The sequence below is a fragment of the Sander lucioperca genome, chromosome 18, assembly GCF_008315115.2.
Source record: "Sander lucioperca isolate FBNREF2018 chromosome 18, SLUC_FBN_1.2, whole genome shotgun sequence".
Taxonomy (NCBI): domain Eukaryota; kingdom Metazoa; phylum Chordata; class Actinopteri; order Perciformes; family Percidae; genus Sander; species Sander lucioperca.
The window spans coordinates 25,695,558-25,718,894 of NC_050190.1; the positions used below are offsets into that span (position 1 = coordinate 25,695,558).

General features: G+C 41.8%; 1 protein-coding gene across 1 annotated transcript; it reads left to right on the forward strand.

The window, feature by feature from the left end:
• The first annotated feature begins 871 nt into the window (after positions 1–871).
• On the forward strand, positions 872–23,198 carry map3k9 (mitogen-activated protein kinase kinase kinase 9). Its single transcript, XM_031309835.2, has 11 exons — positions 872–1,393; positions 3,910–4,323; positions 9,153–9,333; positions 11,620–11,768; positions 12,106–12,281; positions 12,912–13,152; positions 15,262–15,384; positions 15,546–15,687; positions 16,542–16,654; positions 18,549–19,352; positions 20,333–23,198. Exons 1-11 carry the CDS (start codon positions 1,003–1,005, stop codon positions 20,785–20,787), a joined length of 3,189 nt encoding a protein of 1,062 aa, XP_031165695.1. The 5' UTR covers positions 872–1,002; the 3' UTR covers positions 20,788–23,198.
• The last annotated feature ends 139 nt before the right edge of the window (positions 23,199–23,337 follow it).

The window sequence follows — 23,337 nt, forward strand, 5'->3', positions numbered from 1 at the left end:
TCTAACTGAACTGGGTGAAGCTGTCCTCAAAGCTCCAGTATATTCCTGATGTCTTACCACACACTATTTAAGGTTTATTTCCTTGTGTTGTTTCACGAACAGGTTGGAATTTAATCGAGTAAAAAGAAAATCCTTTTAAGAGTCTGTTTCTAAAGTACGGAGGGACTTTTGTTTGATTTTCAACACACACACACACACACACACACACACACACACACACACACAAACACACACTCACTATCCTCTCATCACATCAATGAAATAGTTGGGATTGTTAATTTGACTTTGTTATGTTGACTGTTTTTTACTCCTTGCTATGGATTCTGTTTTTATTTCAGGGAATTATGCATGGAATTTAACATTAGTTGAGTATTTTGTTATGTTTTTGGTTATTTTTGTTTATTGAAGGGGGTCAATAACTAAATAAAGGAGACGAATTTGAAGAAAAGAAAACGATTCCTTGTTATGTGTTTACTGTAATTGGCATGGAGCAGGTTCACGCTGTGAGAAGGGTGACCATGCATTTGACGCTGAGAGGAGGGCGGGAGATAAACTGCTGTTGACCAATAGGAAACCGGGGATGGTTCGCACGGTGGCACAATTGGCTTAAAAATAAAGACGACTGCGTCCGATGAGTTACAGCGTTGAGTGGGTGCAGGATTGTGCATTGAAAAGCACCAGACTGAAGCTGTGTGTTTGATAGCAGCCAGCGGGGACTGAAAGACACACGATGCTGCAGAATCAGAATGGCGTTCCTAGGTTCCTGCAGTGTTTGTGTGCGGGATTAGCCGCTACTTAGCTTTGCGTGTTTGTGTGTGTGTGTGTGTGTGTGTGTGTGTGTGTGTGTGTGTGTGTGTGTGTGTGTGTGTGTGTGTGTGTGTGTGTGTGTGTGTGTGTGTGTGCGGGGTGCAGACTCAGGGCGCTCCGAGCCGCCAGACACAGCCTTTCGTCAGGTGGATGCGCCTGCAGTGATCCAGGTCGCCCCTATGGATCACTGCGTCCATGGATGTCTTCAAACCCGCTTTGGACAATAGTTTGAGTCCCAAGGCGTGTGTCCCCTCGTCGGAAGAAGCAGAGGCAGATGTGTTTCGCTGGCCGAGACCGGAGAATGGCATCAGCGCCGCGCCGGATGCGGTGCCCGCAGCCTCGGGCTTCTGGACGGCCGTGTTCGACTACGAAGCGACTGCGGACGACGAGCTCAGCCTGCGAAGGGGGGACCTGGTGGAGGTCCTGTCCAAAGATTCCCTGGTGTCGGGGGATGAGGGCTGGTGGACCGGTATGATAGCAGACCGGGTTGGCATTTTCCCATCTAATTATGTGAGCAACGGGAATGGCATTCCGGAGGAAATCCGGGACACCTCGGAGCAGCAGTACTCAGTGCCTCCTCTGCACCGTGAGTATCCCATTGTGCTTCTCTTTGGCCTAATGGAATCAGTGTGCTATCACTAAAACAGAGCACAGCACAATGGCTGTCGTGCTTCCCCTTGTCTTTTGTCAGAAGGCCAGAGAAACCCTTACGTTCAGAGTGCTGTGTCACGGTAGGCGCAGTGCACTCCTGTTGGCCTAGAAACAGGCTGGCCCAGACATCCTCACACTCACAGCTTCAGGACCATTATTTATCACACTGCCTGTCAAACAAACAGCCAGCCGGCTGCGGTCAGTGATGCGTCCCGCCTCAAATTACAATGCATCATCAGGAGAAAGAATATTTATCTGGACATGCAAGTCATATACGTGCAATTATTAGCATTAGATATTAAATAAAGCTTTGTTATGATCTCTAAGGTAATTGCATTGTCGTGATATGCATTCACTGTCACAATGACTGGTAGTGTTTGCACCAATGCATCCTCAGCAGAAAGATTAACTGGACATGCAAGTCCTTTACTGTGCAATATTATCATTAGATAGTATACAGGCTACAGTAAAGCTTTGTTATGCTCTCTAAGGAAATGTATTGTCATGATATGCATTCACTGTCACAATGATTGGGAGTGTTTGCACCAAGGTTGTGCTGCAAGAGAGAAAGAAATGTCAAATTGTGCTTGTAGAGGAAATGCTTCTGCAGCTAAATGTGCAGCCAAGGCCTTAGATGGAGACAGTAAGCAGAATTAATAGTGCACTGTGAGGCCCAAAGTGAAAACACTTGTGTCCATGCTGTGTGAAGAGGATGCTCTGCAACGTCAAAAAATATTAGCTAATAAAAGTTTTAAGGCCATACGATTCACATTAGCCTGGTTTGTTTGGCTGGACCACACCGCCTGAGCTGGGTTTGTTGGCTTTCATCTCTTCATACTCGGCAGCAGCTGGCCTACTTTCACATACCGTCCCACCTGAAATATTAATCAAGGTCAGTCTGCTTACTAGGAATCCACAACTTGAGAGTTTACAGCCACAGACGCAAAGTTTCCTGTTCACAACATCACACACACACACACCTTTCATTTAAACTCTTAAAGGATCATCTTCTTTCTACCCATCCTTCCTGTATTTCTTTCTTATAGGGCTGCTCCCCTCTTAAGGACTTTTTACAGTCGCCGTTCCCGTTGCGCGACAAAGTGACGTCAAAATGGGTCATCGAATCGTTGTGCAGACATTCTGAAGTATTCAAAGTGCTTCTCATCGTCTATCATCCTCATTTGTTTCACGAGGATATTGAACTCACCATATTTATGTCTGTCGTTATTCAAAGGACGAACATTCCACCTTCTTTTTCTTCGTTTCTTTGCAAGCAGGCTCAAAAGCAGCTGTTCTTCCTCATCCATTGACTCCAATATCATCTTAGCCACTGTTGACGTCAATGCTGCTGCCGCCAGTTCTGCCATTGTTTACCTTTTTCTTCTTCTAGTCCGTAGAAATAGTAAAGTCGGTAGCCTTTCCTCAGTTGCGACACCTCTCGCAAGTATAAAAAGTTATGGCGCTCCCATGACGTCGTAATGTCGCGCGACAGGTCGGGAATGGCGAGTATAATGAACGCTTTAGTCGATTAATCGGTCGTTTTGGTCTTAGTCAACTAAGATTAGTTTTTTTTTTTATGCTGAATTAACTTTTTCCAAGAAACGTATAAGCACATCTCTGATAAACACAAGAGTCAAAGTTGTGCTTTTGTATGATTCTCTGTGGAGAAACACAGTTTTACACATCTGGCAATTTAACTTATCGATTAGTCGACAAAATCATATGAGTATGAGTAGACTAAGAATGTCTTTAGTCAAAGACAGCCCTACTTCCTTCCTCCTCCTAACATCCCAGCCAGATTTAAGGACAGATGAGCAGCCTTGTGTAATAGCAGGAGGGGTAGTTCCACCACATCCTGTATTTGGGGCAGCAGGCTGGCTTAGCGAAAGCATCCTTCATCTCAATGACCTGGTTTTGAGGTTTGTGTTAGCAAACATTTCCTTTGCTTAAGATGAAAACAGTGCATCCTTCACAGCTCCAGACAGGCTGACCTGGACCTTTTTAATGTCTTATGGGCTTAACAATATATTGTTTTTATATCTTCACAGCGATATCCACTTGCGCAATAAACATATCGCGAAAACACACTGAGAATTTTTTTGTGTTGGTTGAAGGAAAATGTCACTAGAAAATTGAACTTTATGTAACTGTCATTCTTTTTTAGTGGTGCCTTTTTTAAATCGATGTTTAATAAAATAATGTTGAAAAATGATTTTCTTTCATTTGTTTTAAATTCAACACGCAACTTGTATTTTAGCAGAATACTGAAAGCAGCAGAAAGGCAAAACTGAGTACACTTTAATATCTGTTTATTTATTGCAAGCAAAATATCGTTCTTATTACCGATATTCAACAATGTTATTGCATATTTTCCTCATATCGTGCAGCCCTAATACAGGTTTTTCTTTGTCTAATGTCATCTCTGTCCTCTCTTCCTGCATGTCTCCTCAGTACTGGAGATTGATTTCTTCGAGCTGACCCTGGAGGAAATCATCGGGGTGGGCGGTTTTGGAAAAGTCTACCGTGCAGTGTGGCGGGGCTCCGAGGTGGCAGTGAAGGCAGCACGACGGGACCCAGACGAGGACCCGGAGCAGACTCTGGAGAGCGTGCGTCAGGAGGCCAAACTCTTCGCCATGCTCAACCATCCCAACATCATGGGTCTGCTGGGCGTGTGTCTGCAGGAGCCCAACCTGTGTCTGGTCATGGAGTACGCCCGGGGCGGCCCCCTCAACCGGGCCCTTGCAGGGAAACGCATCCCTCCATGCACGCTGGTGGACTGGGCAGTGCAGATCGCCCGGGGCATCCTCTACCTCCACAGCCAGGCCATCGTCCCCATTATTCACCGGGACCTCAAGTCCAGCAACAGTAAGATTCCCTCTCTATTATCACATGCTTGTTTCTGCAGAGGTAGTTTGGTTTTGTGACGCTATCCCAAAATGATGATTGATTTAAGGCAAGGCAAGGCACGATTATTTGTATAGCACAATTCATACACAAGGCAACTCAAAGATCTTTACAGAGGCATAGAAACACATTGTAAACATAAACATTAAAAGTACATTCAGGAGACTAAGCACAATTACAATAAGAGAAGAAGACTCAACGGAATTTTATTTATCTCCAATGTTGTTGATCATTTTAATAAGAATTCCATGTAGGGCTGCAACTGTTTTGATTTGGAGTTTATTTTCTGGATTTCATCAAAAAAAAAAAGACTGGAGAATAGTGAAAAAATGTCCTAAAGCCCAAGGTGATGTCTCCACATTGCTTGTTTTGTCTGACCAACTGTCCAAAGCTCAAAGATATTGAGTTTACAATTATAGAAAAACTGAGAAAAAAAAAGCTGGAACTAGAGGTTAGACGTTTTTTTTTTGGCTTAAACGTGACAAATCAATTCAACAAATTTATAAAATATATTTTTGTTTTTTACGCTGGGTTTTTAGTCAGACATAAAGCAAGCAACTTTGAAACACCAATGTGGTTTCCAGCAACTTCTGTACCATTTCATATTATTTGTCAAATGAAACCACAAACTGATCAATATTAATAATGATTATTTACAGCCTCAGTCCTCAGTGTGTTTTTGCATAGTTTTAAAGTGAAACGTTATCAATTTGATGGGGAATCAAGAAATTGCAGTTTCATCAAGCTTGTGGCAAAACGTATGGTATCCTGTAATGGACTGTGAAATAATTATGGATATTTAACAGTAATGTCTTTCTTAAGAGGAAATGTTTTTTTAGGAAATACATTCAAGAGGGAACGTTGTTGTCAAACCAAATCCAGGTTTCCAAACCACCACCGATATTTTTGATCTTAATGCACCTTTCACATATAATTAATCAACATCATGTTTATTCCATCCTTTCTGTAACACAGTGCAGTGAGAATCACTGTTCAAAAAAGAGAGCAGAAAGCAAAAGTGTTTTGCATGTATGTTTTGTGGAGCAGTTGTAATCTTGCATTTTGCCCAATTGGATCCCCTAAATCCCAAGCCTATTACTGAGGATTTGCCCAGTGCTCTGCCCCAGCCTCCTCCCCATTGGAGGCTCCGGCAGTACATACAAGCAGCTTCTTGCCTGCCATTGGCCCTTTCTCTGGTGATCAGCTCAGGCGCTTCACTTCCAATAGGCTGCTTTAAAGTGTTAAGTCAGTCTAGCCAGTTGCCATCCTGGGCTCTCCGGGGAAAACCCATGCCCTCTTCACAGTGCAGCATGCCAGTCTGCTCTTTTACTTTCACTTGTAATCCATACATGTGTCTAATCCATAGTTTTTCCTTACTTTCTTTCCTCTGAGCCCAAATTTAGATTCTAAGCAGGTTTTAAAAAACAGTATGTCATGGAGTGGGTGGAGTTTTGGAGGAAAGTGGGGAGTTCTTTGTGCATTATATTGAATTAAATTGGTAGTATATATTTCACATCTGTGTGATTTGCATCAGTTTTTAAGAATACTCCACCTGACCTAAATTTCTTGTCAAGCGGATCCTTGTGGGGTCCGCACCATTTACAGTTGAGAAACTAATCAGTGGTTCCACTCAGGATGTGGCACACTGACCTCACCCTGTGACGCACAAAGTGGTTGGTAGGCAATATGATAAAGCTGGGTCCCTAAAAAAAGACACACAAGTCAAGATTTCTTTCTTGCATCTCTGCTGCAACGGTTTTTTTTTTCTCAAAGGCTCATAGCCAGTAACCTACCCACTTCACAGTTTCATTTTTAGCCATGTTAGCGTTGTGGTTCTAGGGATGACTAAGGTCGGTAAGTCCACCACTTTGGTCCAGACTGAAATATCTCAACTACTGGATGGATTGTCATTACATTTTGTACAGATACTCATGATGCCCAGAGGATGAATCCTAATGACTTTGGTGATCCCCATTGCACCACATTTGGGGTTTTCAGTGAAATGTCTCAACAACTTTTGGATGAATTGCCGTTCATTTGTTACACACATGCATGTCACCCACAGGATTATTTGTAATTACTGTGGTGATCCCCTAATTTTTTTGTTTTTGCACCAGCATCGGGTCAAAATTTGAACCCGTCCAATACTGTGGTTTATGGACAAATACTAAAGACAATCCGCCTTAGATGTACCGGTACTTTGTGTTTAGTGCTTATTATCAAATGTTAGCATGCTAACCTGCTGAACTAAGATGGTAAATATGGAAAATATTATAAAATATTATAAGCATGTTAGTATAGTTATTGGAAGTATATATAGGTATAGGTTAGCATTTATCTCAAAGCATTGCAGTAGCTAGATATAGCAGCAGCTAGCGTGGCTGTAGACACTTGTTACTATATACCACATAAATACTATATACCTTACACGGGGTCAGCCCTACGTTCCCACAGCCCAATGGTCCCACAGCTTTATGGTCCCACAGCCCTATGTTCCCACATTTCTAAGATTTTCTTAAAATTAGGCCCTATGTTAGGGTTAGGGTTACATTCCATCTGTAGTCCATTGCTACTGGATAATAGGTTGAGTGTAATTGGCTACCAAATTGGGAGAAAGGGGGATAAAATCTGATACAAATTTATGAAAAAGGAAATGTGGGAACATAGGGCCTAATTTTGAAAAGAAATCTTACAAATGTGGGAACATAGGGCTGTGGGAACATAGCCATGCTCCCCTCTACACCTAATATGAAAGCCTGTTGTACACCACATCTTGGTGTTTCATACTCTACTCCTCCCGGTGAAACAGTGGTGGGTGAGGTGCTCTCTGTAAACCTCCTCCTGACTTTACTTCATATGATCAAAATATGACACCAGTGCATGGGGTGACATGTTTACTAGAGCCCGACCAATATATCGGCAGGCCGATATTATCGGCCGATATTAGGCATTTTCCAAACTATCGGTATCGGCATTTATAATGGCTGATAAATTAATATTTAAAAAATAAAATAAAAACGGACGAAACACCCTTCAACCATGTTTTGAGTGTTGGCGTTGCATAGTTTGACCACCAGAAGGCGCTCTACAACGTCCCTGATGGCAACACTCGTGTTTAACCCTTTAAGTTTCATATCTTAAGTTTGTATTTATATACGTTTTATTCATCAGAACTTTCATATATTTTGATGTTCCTCTGTTCTGTTGTGACAATAAAACAAACAAACTACATTATCATATTATTTTAGTGAGGACTCATAAATAACTACAAATAACTAATGTTAGGGAAATCTGTTTGTTTTGTTACACCTTTCTGGATTTAAAAAAAATATATATATATATCGGCTGATATATTGGAATATCGGATTTTTAAATCGCCAAATATTTGTATTGATATCGGCCTTAAAAATCCTTTATCGGTCGGGCTGTAATGTTTACTGAATATCACTTTTTTTCACACCAGTAAAAATCTTTAGGCAGCATCCAAAAAACTTGGAAAACTATGAATCCTGCACCATACTCATATGTAATTAATCCATCCATCATCCAGCCATCTTCATCCGCTCTTCTGGGGTCAGGTCGCGTGGGACCCCAAACTCCCTTTTCCCTCTGCTATTTCGATATAATTGTGCAGCACTAATCTCCACCTAGTCCTGGGTCTTCCCAGAGGCCTCCGATTCTCCGGCCAATCTCCCGCTCCATTGTCCCCTCACGCATGAAATAAATAATAAAGTAATTCATGCTTCAAAAACAAAATTTGTATGATGGCACCATTTTATTTGTATGCCACTCAGTAATTTGTCATTTGTCATAGCAGTCCTCATCACTTCCACAAGCTTTTGTTTTGTTTGTACCTTCAACCTTTCTTCTATCTCCGCTGCCTCCCTTGCACATACCATGCCATTTGGTAGATGCTCTTAGCGAAAGCACTGTGCATTACAGTGAGTGCACACTTTTGGAGCATGATTGGCCTCAGGGGGAATCGTTTGTTTCATGTTCTACCTCGGTACAGGAGCAGGACTTACTTTAGCCATATGTTTGGGTTTGAGTTTCTTCAGAAAGTGCCTCTGTAGCATTAGAGCCACATGAGCAGCAGATGAAGGGGTGCTTAATGTGCACCGCAGCCTGCAGACACACCCTCTCTACTGGGCACAGCCACAGCAGATGGCTTGGCATTGTGGAGCAGAATGGGGGGGGAAGAGAGAGAGAGAGAGAGAGCATGTGGTTAGGAGGGTCACTACTTTCTGCATGTTGCAATGGGTTGTTTTTTAGAGCTTATCGGAGTGAATAGGTGTGTTGTAACTGCTGTTTCTGTAGTTTAACTGTAGTATTAGTGTTTGTTTGAGATGTTCTGTTGTAAAAATATGCAGCGAGATCATTAGCATTGATCAAAGTCTGTGTTTTTCATCTGTGCTTTCCTCTGTTGTATTGGCTCACTGTTTCTCTCTTTATCTGTTTGTTCTCTCTACTCTGCCTTTATCCTTCCAATCCTTTCATCACGTCCTCCCACCAACCGCACCCTGTTTTGTTCATCCACCATATTTTGCGTTTCCACGTGCATTGTGTTTTTATCGTTGGGTCTAATCCTCCTCCTGCTGCTGCCCCTCCCAACCTTACAATCCTTGTGATGATTACCTGAAACCTTTTTTTTTTTTTACTTTACCGTCAACCCACCTTGCCAATCTGCACGTATCCCCCTCCCCCTCCCCCACATCCTCCAACCATCTTCCCCTATCCTACAACCGAAATCCCCTCATCACCTCCCGCTCCACCATTGGCGACCACTCCAGTCCTGATCCTTGAGAGGGTTGAGATGGAAGACCTCAGCAACAAGACTCTGAAGATCACAGACTTTGGACTGGCTCGAGAGTGGCACCGCACCACCAAGATGAGCGCCGCCGGCACCTACGCCTGGATGGCTCCCGAAGTCATCCGTTCGTCTACGTTCTCCAAGGGTAGCGACGTGTGGAGGTGGGCAGAGGAAGGGAAGGTTTATGCAGCAAACAAATTGCACCAGCTGGTAAAACCGGTCTGGAAAAAAAAGAGAAGCAGTTTATCCTCCAAGCACAAGAAAAGGTTCCGCTCTGGCAGAAGTTGCCATAGTAACAAAGCACAGACTGGCACATGGGAAAAAGAACAGAATGTTGTGTATTATGAGATGGGTACAAAACTAAGATGAGGATAAAGAGTACATAAAACTACAAATGTAACATTACTTTGATGTAGTCATAAGGTCACCACGGGGGATCTTGTGTGTCTCTCTTGTTTAAAAGATTCAACACGTACACAGTCTGATACAATGCTGTGTGAAATAGCACTGTATATTTATTATAATATTTAATCTTTTTCTAGCCGAGGCTTATATTTGTCACAGGCTCATTCAAAATGGGCAATGAAATGCAAATTGGCATACTCTCGAGGCTGTGCTAAAAAGGCTATTGTGCAGTAAATAATAAAAACTAGACGTGCACTCTCGCCAACTCTCACTAAGAAAATACAAAAATGAATTTGTGTATCCAGCCCGTGTTTCAGATCCGCTTTAAATTTGAATGGGTTCTTCCTTAGCCCATGCTACACCCATCCACCAAGTTTAGTTAAAACCGGGCCAGTAGTTATTCCATAATCTTGCTGACAAGGCAACAATCCGAACACAAAACATCACCTCCTTAGCGGAGGTAATAAGAGTAAAAAATAAGAATTAGAAAAAGGAAATATAAAGAATGAAATTCATTAATTTATAGATGACAAAATGTTTTTATGCATAAAAATGTACAACATGTTAGTGATTAGTGTACTGGTTACAGTAGTTGATCGACAAAAGATTAATCAATTACCAAGTTGCCAAGTCATATTTTAAGCAAAAAGGCCAAACATCAATAGTATTAGCTTTTCCAATGGGAGACTTGCTGTTTTAGATTGTATTACATTATAGTAAACAGAATAACATTGGGCTTTGGACTGCTGGTCGTACTAAGCGAGACATCACTGTGGGCTCTGAGACCTTTATCTAGAGCTAATGATTCATGGACTGAACAGAGAGTAATCAGCAGGTTAATCAAGACTGTAAATAATCATTAGCCTCAGCAAGGCATATGTGACCTAGCATATGGGAATATCTAATTTAAGTTTGTCATTTATATGAGATTCATTTTCACGATGCAGCGATGCTATGATGTTGCTTTAATGCCATGTGTCATAATTCTCACTTTTTTTTTTTCTCTCTGACAATCTGTTGTGTTGTCCTCACACGTGCCAAACCGTTAGCATTAAGTGTGCAGCTCAGCTATTCCTGACTGAATGTGGGGTTTCCCTCTTAAACAGGATTAGGGTGTGAGCCGAGAGAAGGCAGCATGCATTATAACAGTAATGATAGGAAGGCAGATGTCCTCAGGAGTGCTGACCAGGGAGGGGAATTACTCTCCCTAATCGATGTTTATTTATACGCTAGTGCAGAATAAAAATTGGTCAAATGATAATCCTGAATCATTTCATTTGGTCTGTTTAATTACATTACATTACATGTCATTTAGCGGATGCTTTTTTTTTTTTATCCAAAGCGACTTAAAATTACTACATATGTCAGAGGCCTCACGCCTCTGGAGCAACTAAGGGTGAAGTGTCTTGCTCAGGGACACATTGGTTGATGTATCACAGTGGGAATCGAAGCCAGGTCTTCCACACCAAAGGCATGTGTCATAACCACTGCGCCATCACCACCCCTAGTTAATTGTATTGTTTGATCCCTGGCCGATGTTAAGTTGCTCACATTTGCCAGAATTGGGTTTATGGATTTTATAACGGAAGCAGTAACAGACTAGGTAACTATAAATAGTTTGTAACTCTCTTATCCTAACCCACTTTTTCCTGGTTTATTTGATTTGTTGCTGGTCATTTACTCACAGTGCATCAGTGTGTGTGTGTGTGTGTGTGTGTGTGTGTGTGTGTGTGTGTGTGTGTTTTGGCATTAGTCACATGGATCTGTCGGCCGCTGCACTGCTCCGTTGAGACTTTCTCTCTCTCACCTCAGTATTCACACGAGTGCAAAATAATGCCATTCTAATCCCTTTTTGATTTGTATTCAAGCAGCGGGCTTTGCTGTAGACTCTCACTATTATCCAGAAAACGTCACGCTTGACATTCATCTATTCATACACACATTTATCTTCAGAACCACATTGTTATTGTGCAAAAGGTGTTTTTAAACTTACACCAAGCCCCTTATCTAATTGTATTCTTTCCCCTTTTTTAACGCTAAAGTTATGGCGTGCTGTTGTGGGAGCTGCTGACAGGAGAAGTCCCATTTCGCGGTATTGATGGTCTCGCAGTGGCTTACGGGGTGGCAATGAACAAGCTGGCTTTGCCAGTTCCCTTGACCTGTCCTGAGCCCTTTGCACGTCTTATGGAAGGTAAGAGAAACCAAATAATTTTCTGCTCAAAGCGAAGCATTAACCTCAAGATTAGATGGAAATTGTCTGAACTCTGTGCAAACATTTTGTAATGGAGAGCCACAGGCAAAAATAAGTGTCAGGTTATGAGCTAGAAAGATACCATTGAACATTTATTATTGAATAATTAGTATAGAAAAGTAAGTGTATCCACTGCACCGGGAAAAGCCTCTGAAATATAACCGAGTAGCATAAAAAAAACTGAAAAGTTCATCACTTTCTGGAACCATTTGAAGGGCCAAAATAATTTTTTGCTGAGGCAGAATTAGCCCAAGTTTTTTTTCCTCTTGTGCCACAGAATGCTGGAGCCCAGACCCTCACTCCCGGCCACAGTTCACAATTATTCTGGACCAGCTGACGGCCATCGAGGAGTCGGGCTTTTTTGAGATGCCAGCAGAGTCCTTCCACTCTCTGCAGGATGACTGGAAACTGGAGATCCAGGAAATGTTTGATCAACTGAGGACCAAGGAGAAGGTAAAGACCAGAGGTCTTAAGGTTGAGTTTAGGCTCGTCTCTAATGACATGCATATTGGAATCTGTTTATATTAGGAAGTTGAAGGTTGGGAGTTCAGTGCAGCTGTTTTCAGTGGTGAAATGTAACTAAGTACATTTACTCAAGTACTGTACTTAAGTACAAATGTTGAGGTACTTGTACTTTACTTGAGTCTTTTCTTTCCATGCCACTTTCTACTTCTACTCCGCTACATTTCAGAGAGAAATATTGTACTTTTTACTCCACTACATTCATTTGACAGCTTTAGTTACTAGTTACTTTACAAATTAGGACAAAACACATGCAGTTTATAAATGAAATGAAAATGATTTGCCGGTTAAACACTTAGTTGATTGACAGAACTGTTTGGATCATTTCCAGTTTCTAAAATGTGAGGATTTTTCTGCATTTTACTTTTAATACTTTAAGTACATTTTCATGATTATATTTACATACTTTAACTTAAGTAACATTTTCAATGCAGGACTTTTAAACAGAGTTTTTTTTACAGTGTGATATTTGTCATTTTACTTTAAGTATCTGAATACTTCCTCCACCATTGGCCCTTTTACAGGTTTTTCCTTCACCTCTTCTTCTTTTTGTTGGCTCAGGAGCTGCGATCGTGGGAGGAGGAGCTGACCCAAGCTGCACTGCAGCAGAAATGCCAAGAGGAGGCACTGAGGAGGCGCGAGCAGGAGCTAGCCGAGCGGGAGATCCACATCCTGGAGCGGGAGCTCAACATCATCATTCACCAGCTCTACCAGGAGAAGCCTCACGTGGAGAGTAGGCAGGGCAAGTTCCGCCGCAACCGCCTTAAACTCAAGGACGGGAACAGGATCAGCTTGCCTTCAGGTACCGCACACAAACTGTATAGTGTATGTCAACAGTATGTTTTTTTTTTTTTTTTTTTTTGTTGTGGCTGGGTTGGCTCAGTGGGTAAAACAGGTGCACATATACTTGGAGTTTATGCCTCGACGCAAAGGCCCAGGGTTCGAGTCTGACCTGTGACGATTTCCTGCATGTCTTCCCTCTCTCTCTCTCACCTCGCTGTCCTATCAAATAAAGGCAGAAAAGCCTAAAAAATAATCTTAAAAAAAAATTGTATGTTTTAAAATTGAGTCAAGTTAGAGTTGGGATATTTTAAGTCAACAGTATGTTTTCATATTGAGTCAAGCTAGAGTTAGAGTTGGGATATTGGGATAAAAGACAATATGTCATCTGTATATTTGGACATAATAATCACATTTCACTTTAAATGTTGTCTTTTTAGGACCTTACAAGGGTCCTTTAGGTATTTTGCAGCTCTATAGACTTGCAAACAAGAGGCCAGCTACGTGGACATCATCTTCATATATTAATAATATTTTTTTCCCCTAAACATATCACACCCACCCCTGGTTTGAATGTGAACTTCTTTTATCAGCATCATTACCAATACCTCAAATATTGTTACATCGTCAATATCAAGGAAATGATCTAAAAAGATTGGGGTATTTGAGCTTGTGAGTGTTGCCAAGCCTTTAAGGAAGGTATGGTTGCTCTTGGCCTTGTCTGTCTGGTCAAGTTCTCGTCCCAACAGTTCACTCAATGTGATGGACTGTCTGTCCAACTTCTAGTCTCATTAGGTAACTAGCAATTGTAAAAATGCATAAACTACGTTCTGATATTGTTGCTATGATGTTATATATTGATATATCTGCCTAATCACACAGGGCCCCTGAGAAAGATTGTATAATATATGCAATTATTTTTATTTCACTTAGAAATGTGTCAGTCAGATTTAAAGATTTTCTCAGAAGTTTAAAGGTCCCATGGCATGAAAATGTCACTTTATGAGGTTTTTTAACATTAATATGAGTTCCCCCAGCCTGCCTATGGTCCCCCAGTGGCTAGAAATGGTGATAGGTGTAAACCGAGCCCTGGGTATCCTGCTCCACCTTTGAGAAAATGAAAGCTCAGATGGGCCGATCTGGAATCTTGCTCCTTATGAGCTCATAAGGAGGAAGGTTACCTCCCCTTTCTCTGCTTTGACCGCCCAGAGAATTTGTCCCGCCCATGAGAAAGAGAGAGAGAGACATCATGGCTTTCAAATGAGCAAAGTGGCAGTTGGTCAAGGCCACACCGCCACCCTCCACCTTGCCCCCCCTCTCTCCTCTTCAATAGCTACAGACAGAAATGGCACATCATAAGGAAAGCTCATTGTGGGACTGGCTCTAGTGGCTGTAATTCTACACCTAGGCTGAATTTCGGGAAAGAGACTTCAGATACAGTATTAGGGGACCACTAAGGTCTATATAAAAGAGACTTCAGATACAGTATTAGGGGACCACTAAGGCCTATATAAAAGAGACTTCAGATACAGTATTAGGGGACCACTAAGGCCTATATAAAAGAGACTTCAGATACAGTATTAGGGGACCACTAAGGACTATATAAAAGAGACTTCAGATACAGTATTAGGGGACCACTAAGGACTATATAAAAGAGACTTCAGATACAGTATTAGGGGACCACTAAGGTCTATATAAAAGAGACTTCAGATACAGTATTAGGGGACCACTAAGGCCTATATAAAAGAGACTTCAGATACAGTATTAGGGGACCACTAAGGACTATATAAAAGAGACTTCAGATACAGTATTAGGGGACCACTAAGGACTATATAAAAGAGACTTCAGATACAGTATTAGGGGACCACTAAGGTCTATATAAAAGAGACTTCAGATACAGTATTAGGGGACCACTAAGGTCTATATAAAAGAGACTTCAGATACAGTATTAGGGGACCACTAAGGCCTATATAAAAGAGACTTCAGATACAGTATTAGGGGACCACTAAGTTCTATATAAAAGAGACTTCAGATACAGTATTAGGGGACCACTAAGTTCTATATAAAAGCATCCAAAGAGCACCATGTCATGGGACCTTTTTAATGTGTTTTCTTTGAAACCCTAATTTAGATTTTCAGCACAAAATCACAGTGCAGGCGTCTCCCTCCCATGATCGGCGAAGGAGTTTGCTCAACAGCAGTTCCAGTCCTCCGAGCAGTCCACCGATGCTGCCTCGCCTGAGAGCCATCCAACGTAAGCACCATCACAATCTTATGTTTAAAATGGGATTTCAATTGAATGGATCATTAATGCCACAGGTTTTCCAAGGTTTTCTCAGTTCAAGCTATTTAATGTTTGCCCTTGATATCCATTCTCGTAAAGTGTTCTCTTTTTTTAAACGTATTGTTTTGCAGTCACTCCACGGGAGGGATATATAGCCTTGGGTCGCAGCACAGGTTTTCAGCAGGATGAAGAGGAGGATGAGAGGAAGGGCTCCAGGAAAAAGGGCAGGTCCCGCGGGTGTGGCCCATACAGAGAGCACAGCGCTGATGCCAGGTGAGTCAAGAAACTGGGACGATCGCCTGCAAAGTGGACTGCACAGGGGTTTCAGCCATGTTAAGTAAGATTCCAAACATGCTCCATTCAAAGGGAACTGTGAACTGTGTAGGCCAGAACTAAACACCGGTTCATCACTTCACCGGAAGTTGGCAAGCAAGTTTACCCATGAGTCATTGCACCTCGCTGGAATGACACTGTACATCTTGTAAAATAATCAAATCACATTCATTCACAAGTTACATACAGTACATTTCAATAGAATACGTTTCAGTAATGTCAAATTCCCACAGTCGCAGCATCGTGTCCAAGGTGTTTACGTTACAAGGGTAACACACGGAGGAAGCGATATCTACGTTGGTGACGTTGCATGGTGTTCCAAATGGAGGAATTTTGTCAAGGGAAGTGTTTGTGGCTAGAAGGGATACAGCTACGGCCGGAAGTTCCTCAAAATTATGCAAAATCTCACAAAATCCAATACAATATAATAATGTATTTTTAATACTTCACCCAGGAAACGCGTGTTCGTTCCTCTGAAGTGATTTAATCCAAACCATGATCTTTTTCTAAACTTAACAAGTCGTTTTGGTGCCTACACTTCACTGTCATCGCCCTAGCTATATCTCATCTAGCCTTAACTGAGGGAAGTTCCCTTAACTGACATTCCTAAACAGGGAGTTTATGTACACTGTGGAACGGAATGCAGCTATAGTCTTTTACCCACTTTCTCCAGATAATCTTAATGTTTTCAGTTCATGTTTTCTTTTTTATATATAATAGGTCAGTTCACATAAAGATAGCATACTAGTTACTTTTACAAAACAAAATCCATCTTCATCCTTTCTACCTGGCAGTGTGAAACCTCCCCATGAAGGCGGCAGGCAGCGGTCCTGCAGCGCCCCGAACCTTCGCAGATCCCCCAGACACAGTCCAGCAGTGCCTGGAGTGCCAAGCCTGGTGGAGATGGGTAAGCAGGACCAGCTTATTACGTCTCATTTTGTCTGGCATACGGTATGAACACTCCACATGACAATACAGCTGTAGCAGGGCTTCTGCAGGTTTTTAAGTTTTTAACTTTTTTTAAGACCATTTATGAATTAAATTAAAGACCTACTGTATATCACGACATAAAAACAAAACCCCGTCAGATGTCAGAGTCCGGAAACATCGTCTGAAACAATTCTCCGATCTCCTCATTCGCATCACAGGACTGGTGACCCACATTCTAAAGAACTGCAGGAGCATTTTAATGAGCATTAGAGGTAGCGTCATATGGGTAGCATTACATGGATGTAGGGAAATTAAGACCTGTTTAAAATGATTAAAGAGCAGGCGCCTGGGTAGTTCACCTGGTAGAGCGGGGTCCATGTGCAGAGGCTCAGTCCTCGACGCAGCGGCTCAGGGTTTGAGGTCGACCTGTGGCGATCTGCTGCAGGTCTCCCCCCCCCCTTTTTCTATCTACAGCTGTCCTGTCTATTAAAGGCTAAAATGCCCAACAAAAAAAGATTAAAGTCCTAGAACACAATACTTTAGATTTTTATTTTTTTTATTATTTTTTGGGCATTTTCAGCCTTTTTATTTTGATAGGACAGCAGAAGAAATGAAAGGGGAGAGAGAGGCGGGAATGACATGCAGCAAAGGGCCACAGGTCGGAGTTGAACCCGGGCCCGCTGCGTCGAGGAGTAAACAATCTATATATGGGCGCCCCCTCTACCAACTGAGCTATCTGGGCGCCCGAACACAATACTTTCAATTCAAGTCTTTTTTTAAGGCCCAAAGTTTTAAGACTCTGCAGAAACCCTGTGTAGTCTAAAGATTAGCGAAGTGGCAGACTGGCTGGGAAAACACGGAGTGAGTGAGATACTTCCAGTCCAACACGGCTCTTTGTGGTTGACCAGAGAAACTCCCAGATGTGACAGATGTTTGTAGCTGTGAGCATGTAAACAAGCTGCTCCTGAAAAAGCATCACGCACACTCGGCAAAACAAACTTGAATGGATGGAGAGAAAGTGACGATGTGGCAGTAGGCCTCAAGTCGCTTCATGTTTTAGAAGAATTGTCATACGATATGCAGGGCTTGTCCACTGTGCAACATGAACTATTGTGTCTGTGAATATATCTATACACATTCTGGTTATCTATGAGTATGCTTCAGTTGACATGCTTTATAAGACATCCAGTTTTATATATTAGCATGTCAATGATTCATCACGTGGAAGTCGGATTCCCATCTCCCTTTTGCTAGATGGCTTCAGGAAATGAATACATATATTCCATTTGAAAGGATCATGTATACTCTTAGAAATGAATATAACATCTTTCTCAATATTTGGCAACCTTGCCCACTCATATAGCAGACCTAATTTGAAATGATAGGCCACTGGTCATACTCCTTTTGAGTATGGTCTTCCTTAGTTTGTAAGTGGGTGGGTCAGGGAAGGAATTTGGAGTTATGTCTTTTCCTCCAAAGGTTTTTTTATTGAATGACAAATTTGCAAAAACAATTACTGTACAATGGAATATATATATTTTTCCTTATTTTTTTTTTTTTTTTAACCAGAACATACCCCACCCATATCCCACCCTCCCACCCAATTACAAACAGACCTGCATTAAGAAATTCCTACAAGAGATGATTTAAATCACAGTCCAAATTATAAGGTATATAAAGGTTGAAAGGGTTAAGAATGGCAGAAACGAAATACACACCTTAAAAAAAAAAAAAATAATAATAATTAAAAAAATAATAATGAACAAGTTATGTCTTTTAGAGTTTTTGTATGTTTCATTAAATTGAAAATTTGATAATAAAATATTCCCAAAAAAAATGAAATAAAAACATGTGAATGATCCTGTTTTTAGAAAATGAAGACTGCTGCTTCACTGCTGAGCCAGGAGCAGCTCCTGGTCAGTCCTACCTCTGCATCCCCTTCCATAAGGAGGGCCACACTGCTGCTGCTGCTGCTGCTGCTGCTGCTGCTGCTGCTGACGGTGATGGAGATGGAGATGAGTACTGCCCCAGCAGCCAGGTTCCAGGGACATCACCATGCAGGAAGAGCCCCGGTGGGGGCCGGCGGTCTGAGCTGGTCCTGCTGGGCTGTGGAGCTCTGCTGGCAGCCGTCGGGATGGGTTGCAGCCTGCTAACTCTGGCCCCGCCTGAGGAGAGCATCAAATCCAGATGGGAGGGTTTCTTCCACAGAACAGGGGGCCAGAGGCGGAGCACCAGCCCCCAGACTCGCAGACTGTTCCGGCGGGAGAGCCCGCTGAAACCCTCGGCGCCCTCGCTGCCCGAGCGAGGCCTGCCCTCCACTTACACGCTGCTGTCCCTGTCATCAGTGTCCGACTGCAACTCCACCCGCTCACTGCTGCGCCCTGACAGCGAGGAGTTGTTGGCCTGCTGCCCCGCCTCGCCGCTCCAGCATCTTCCTTTCCCGCCTCCTCTCTCACAGCATCAGGCCATCCGATCCCCCATCAACCCGCTGGTCAACACCCACCTCGAGAGCTTCAAACGTAACCCCCGCCAGTCTCTCACACCCACGCATGTACCATCGGCCCCGAGTTCCTCCCGTAGCCTCCGTAGAACACCATCAGATGGGGCCATCAAGAAGAGCTGCCCTTCTAATAATCTGGAACCGTTGATAGAAAGAACTGCATTAGAGAACACAGGTAAAGGCTTGTGTCTTCTTTAATTCCAACTAGATGTACTCTCGTGGGATTTTGATTTTTTACCACTACAGGTTTTTGAAGGTTGATACTGATATAGATATTTTTTTGTTTTATGATATTCAGTTCACTCATAGAGCAGCCTCAATCATACAGTTATAATGGTGTTCTTTATTGGCTGACACCTGACATATATATATATATATATATATTATATAGTAATAAATCACAGATATTAGCCTGATAACAACCACCTTAAATATTGGTCTTACCCAATAAATTCCAGTCTGGAAATACCAGTGGTGGAAGAAGTATTCAGATCGTTTACTTAAGTAAAAGTACTAATACCACACTGTAAAAATACTCTGTTACAAGAAAAAGTCCTGCATTGAAAATGTTACTTAAGTAAAAGTATGTAAGTAGCATCAGGAAAATGTACTTAAGTATAAAAAGTAAAAGTACTCAATGCGGAAAAATCCTCACATTTTAGAAACTGGCAACGATCCAAACAGTAAAAAAGTGTATTAAACACTTTTGTACTGTTTGGATCGTCGACAAGTCCAGCTGAAATGATTAGAACATTAAGGTCTAATCATTTCAGCTGGACTTGTAGGCCGTTATATTGTTGGGTAGTTTAATTTATAATAAAACATTATAATTTATAAACTACATGTGCTTTGTGTGCAGAAATCTTTTGTAAAAAATGTAAGGTAACTAGTAACTAAAGCTGTCAGATGAATGTCGTGGAGTAAAAAGTACAATGTTTTTTGTTCATTTTTGTTCATTTTTTTAAATGACCTGCTTCATGTAGTTCTACTGGAACATAGGGTCAGTTTCAGCAAATATGACAGAAAGTTAGTTTTATAAGGCTTACCTTACTTAAAGGTGCAGTAGCCTACTTGAGTAAATGTACTTAGTTAAATTTCACCACTGGAAAATATGATGTTAGATTTTCTCTAGTTGTTTTTCTTTTTCCCCTTCAGGTAGCTTCAGAGGTTTAAAGGACGACTGTCCTGAAGTACCCCGGCTCCCTGATCCGAATCTCGTGTTCCCTCCAACTCCCCGCCGCCGCTGTGCTCCTGAACGCCCCAAAACCCTTGACTTTGTGGCCCGGCCTCGGCCTTCACCACGAGCTCGCTGCGATGTGTTTTGGGCAGACGCGAGGCCCAGGGGAAACGGACACAACCTGGGTAACGGCGAGTCCCCCGCCCACACCTCCAGCACAGAGACTCCTCCGACTGTAGAGTTTGGTAGAGACCCGGCGGTGCTGCCCACCCCCATGGAGGCCCCGACGCCCTACTCCCCCCGCAAGAAGGAAAACCTGTTGGATCGGCTGGACGAGGGGCAGTGCCGGGATGGAACCGTCCCACTCTGCAGACCGGAGATCAGCTTTCCCAAAGACTCCCCTTACCGCTACAGACCTGGATTCTGGTCCTAACTCAGCCTCAGACAGCCCTTCACCGGTCCAACACAAGGACTGTCCCTGCTGGTAGCCTTTGGATTCTTACAGGTCTGGGTCAACTAGTACTGACAAAATGGATCTGTTCTAGCTTTAATCAGTACTTAATGGGGTGGCTCAACTCTCCCCATCTACAATGCTGTCACTAAATTACAGCAAGACATTTACTGTGAATATTTTACCTTTCAGACATTACCATTTGTGATAACCCTTAAATATGGCATCTAAAACCATTAAAACAAACCATGAAAAGTGTTAGAAAATATGATCTGACCCAGGTGTGGTTGGTAACGCACTAGAGGGACAGAATAACCATGTTTTCTTGATTTCTCTCACTTACAGAAACCCTGTCATTTGTCATTCAAGATGTAAATGATTTCTTTAGGAATACACTGATTAATGGCTTTATAGCAGAATGGCATTGACAGTTCCACAAGGCTTTACATGCTTCTTTTTTTATTTGTTTATTTCAAGCTTGTGTTCAAGATTGTGCATTTCATGAAGTGCACTTTCTGAAAGCGTCATGAATGTAAAGTTTCAGGGTTTTTTTTTTTTCCATCGTCCAAAAACCCCCGCCGTTTCTGCTTCTTTGTAATTTGCCGATAAAAGCATTGTTATTTGAACTCCTCTGTATAATTCACTCTCCTGTGCTAGTGGCTGATGGATTCCTGTTTTTGTACTGAGCACCTGTCATCACCAATCACATGTACACAGTAATATCCCAGGGACAGGGGGATGCTGTTGTATATTATGAGCACGTCGGTCTTTGCGTTTGTAACATGCGGTTTTAAAAGCGTGTTAGTACAAAAATGTCTGACACCGTCTCCAGCCCTGTACGGTGAACTGTAACATAAAGAAGAAAGTCACTGCTGCTTGGGTTTGAATTGGAACCGAAACTGTCAGGAAGTCGCAACCAAATATACAAGAACTCATTAATTCCCCATTGAGTTCATTTTTTGTTTGTGACCCTGTCAGGGCAGCTTGTTTTGGATCCTGACCCAGCAGTTGAGAAACACATCTCCTAACTGAAAAGGGAACTTTGTATTTGTTACTCTGTAACTTGTCTGCCTCATAAATTGTTGATCAAGATAGAATGAGGGATGTAAAGTACAGTACGTAAGCGACACTGCACTGAGTGAGTGGCACACAGGTGAAGCGGGCCCTGGTGGCATGTGGAAGTTCATTCCTGATTATTTATATTTGTAATGATTTATTTGATTTTATTTATTAGATTAATTTATTTGATTTTTTTTTATATATATATAATGCATTGTATTTGCCTTGATTTTGACCATGAATGTTTTTAGAGGTAAATGTGGCTTCAAACTCAGTGCAGCCACATTTGACTTGCTTCATATTCATTTGTCTGTTTCATGCATTTTAAATCTTCAGGTTGTTTTTTTTTTCTTAACATCTTTAACAAGGGTGCAAGTAGTTTCAATCCAACTAGAGAACTAAAGCTGGCATTAGATGATTAATCAATATTTTGATAATTGACTGTTATTTTTTTAAAGTAAAAATACCAAACATTCCCTGGTTGCAGCGTCTCAGTTGTGAGAATTTGCTGCTTTTCTTTATCTTATCTGATATTAAACAGAATTTTGGGAGTTTTTGGACTGTTATCCATGAGGGGAAAAGCAATTTGATGACAAGTTTTTTTTAATTTAGAAAATAATCAACAAATGAATCAATGATGAAACTAATTATTAGTTGCAAATCCAAATTATTTAACATAGCTAAATGCATGCAAACTGATCCGTGCACATTGGTTGGTTTTTTGTTTTTGATTGTTGGACCGGACTAGGGTTGAATATTTATTTTTTTATTTTATTTTTTTCAATCTGCGTGACAAGGAAAATCACAATATAGGAAGAAGTGCCAGGTTACTGGTGCTGTCAGAGGTGGGAATTCCTACCCATTAACTGTGACACTGTCAGGTTAAAAAAAAACAAAAAAAAAACAGCTAATTATTACTTATTAACCAATAGAAACATGATCTAACTCTGGTCTTAATGGTCGTTTCTCTCATTTCATTTTCAAAAGTGAAATCTCAGCCTGGAGGACCGCGTCCTCTTGAGATTTGATCCGTATTTATCTGAGTGTGACCCAATGAACATGTAAACGCGAATGCTTTTTCTCTGAGGACTGTGCAGAATGTGATCATGCTCAATGTACAAACACAGTATTTCAACTAAGGATGCCTGTTGAAACAAAATTCTGTTGGGGCTGAGATGTAGCCACAGTGTCATTATCTGTCTGAAATGTTACCACGAATAAGCTGATCTTACTGTTGCTGATGGACATCGTCCAGGTTGTGAATTATACTGTTATTGACTAACTTGCATTTGCACTGGAACACACTGATTTGAGTAAAATCATGGTAAACAATCCAACTGGGTCACCATTTCTTTTGTAAGGCTCTGTCTTTCCTCGTTGAATTACTAGGTATAAAAGCGGTTATAATCATAAAATAATTTTTACTAAAAGTATGGCTGCAGTTCCCCACTGTTTGATCATCTTTCAGCTCAT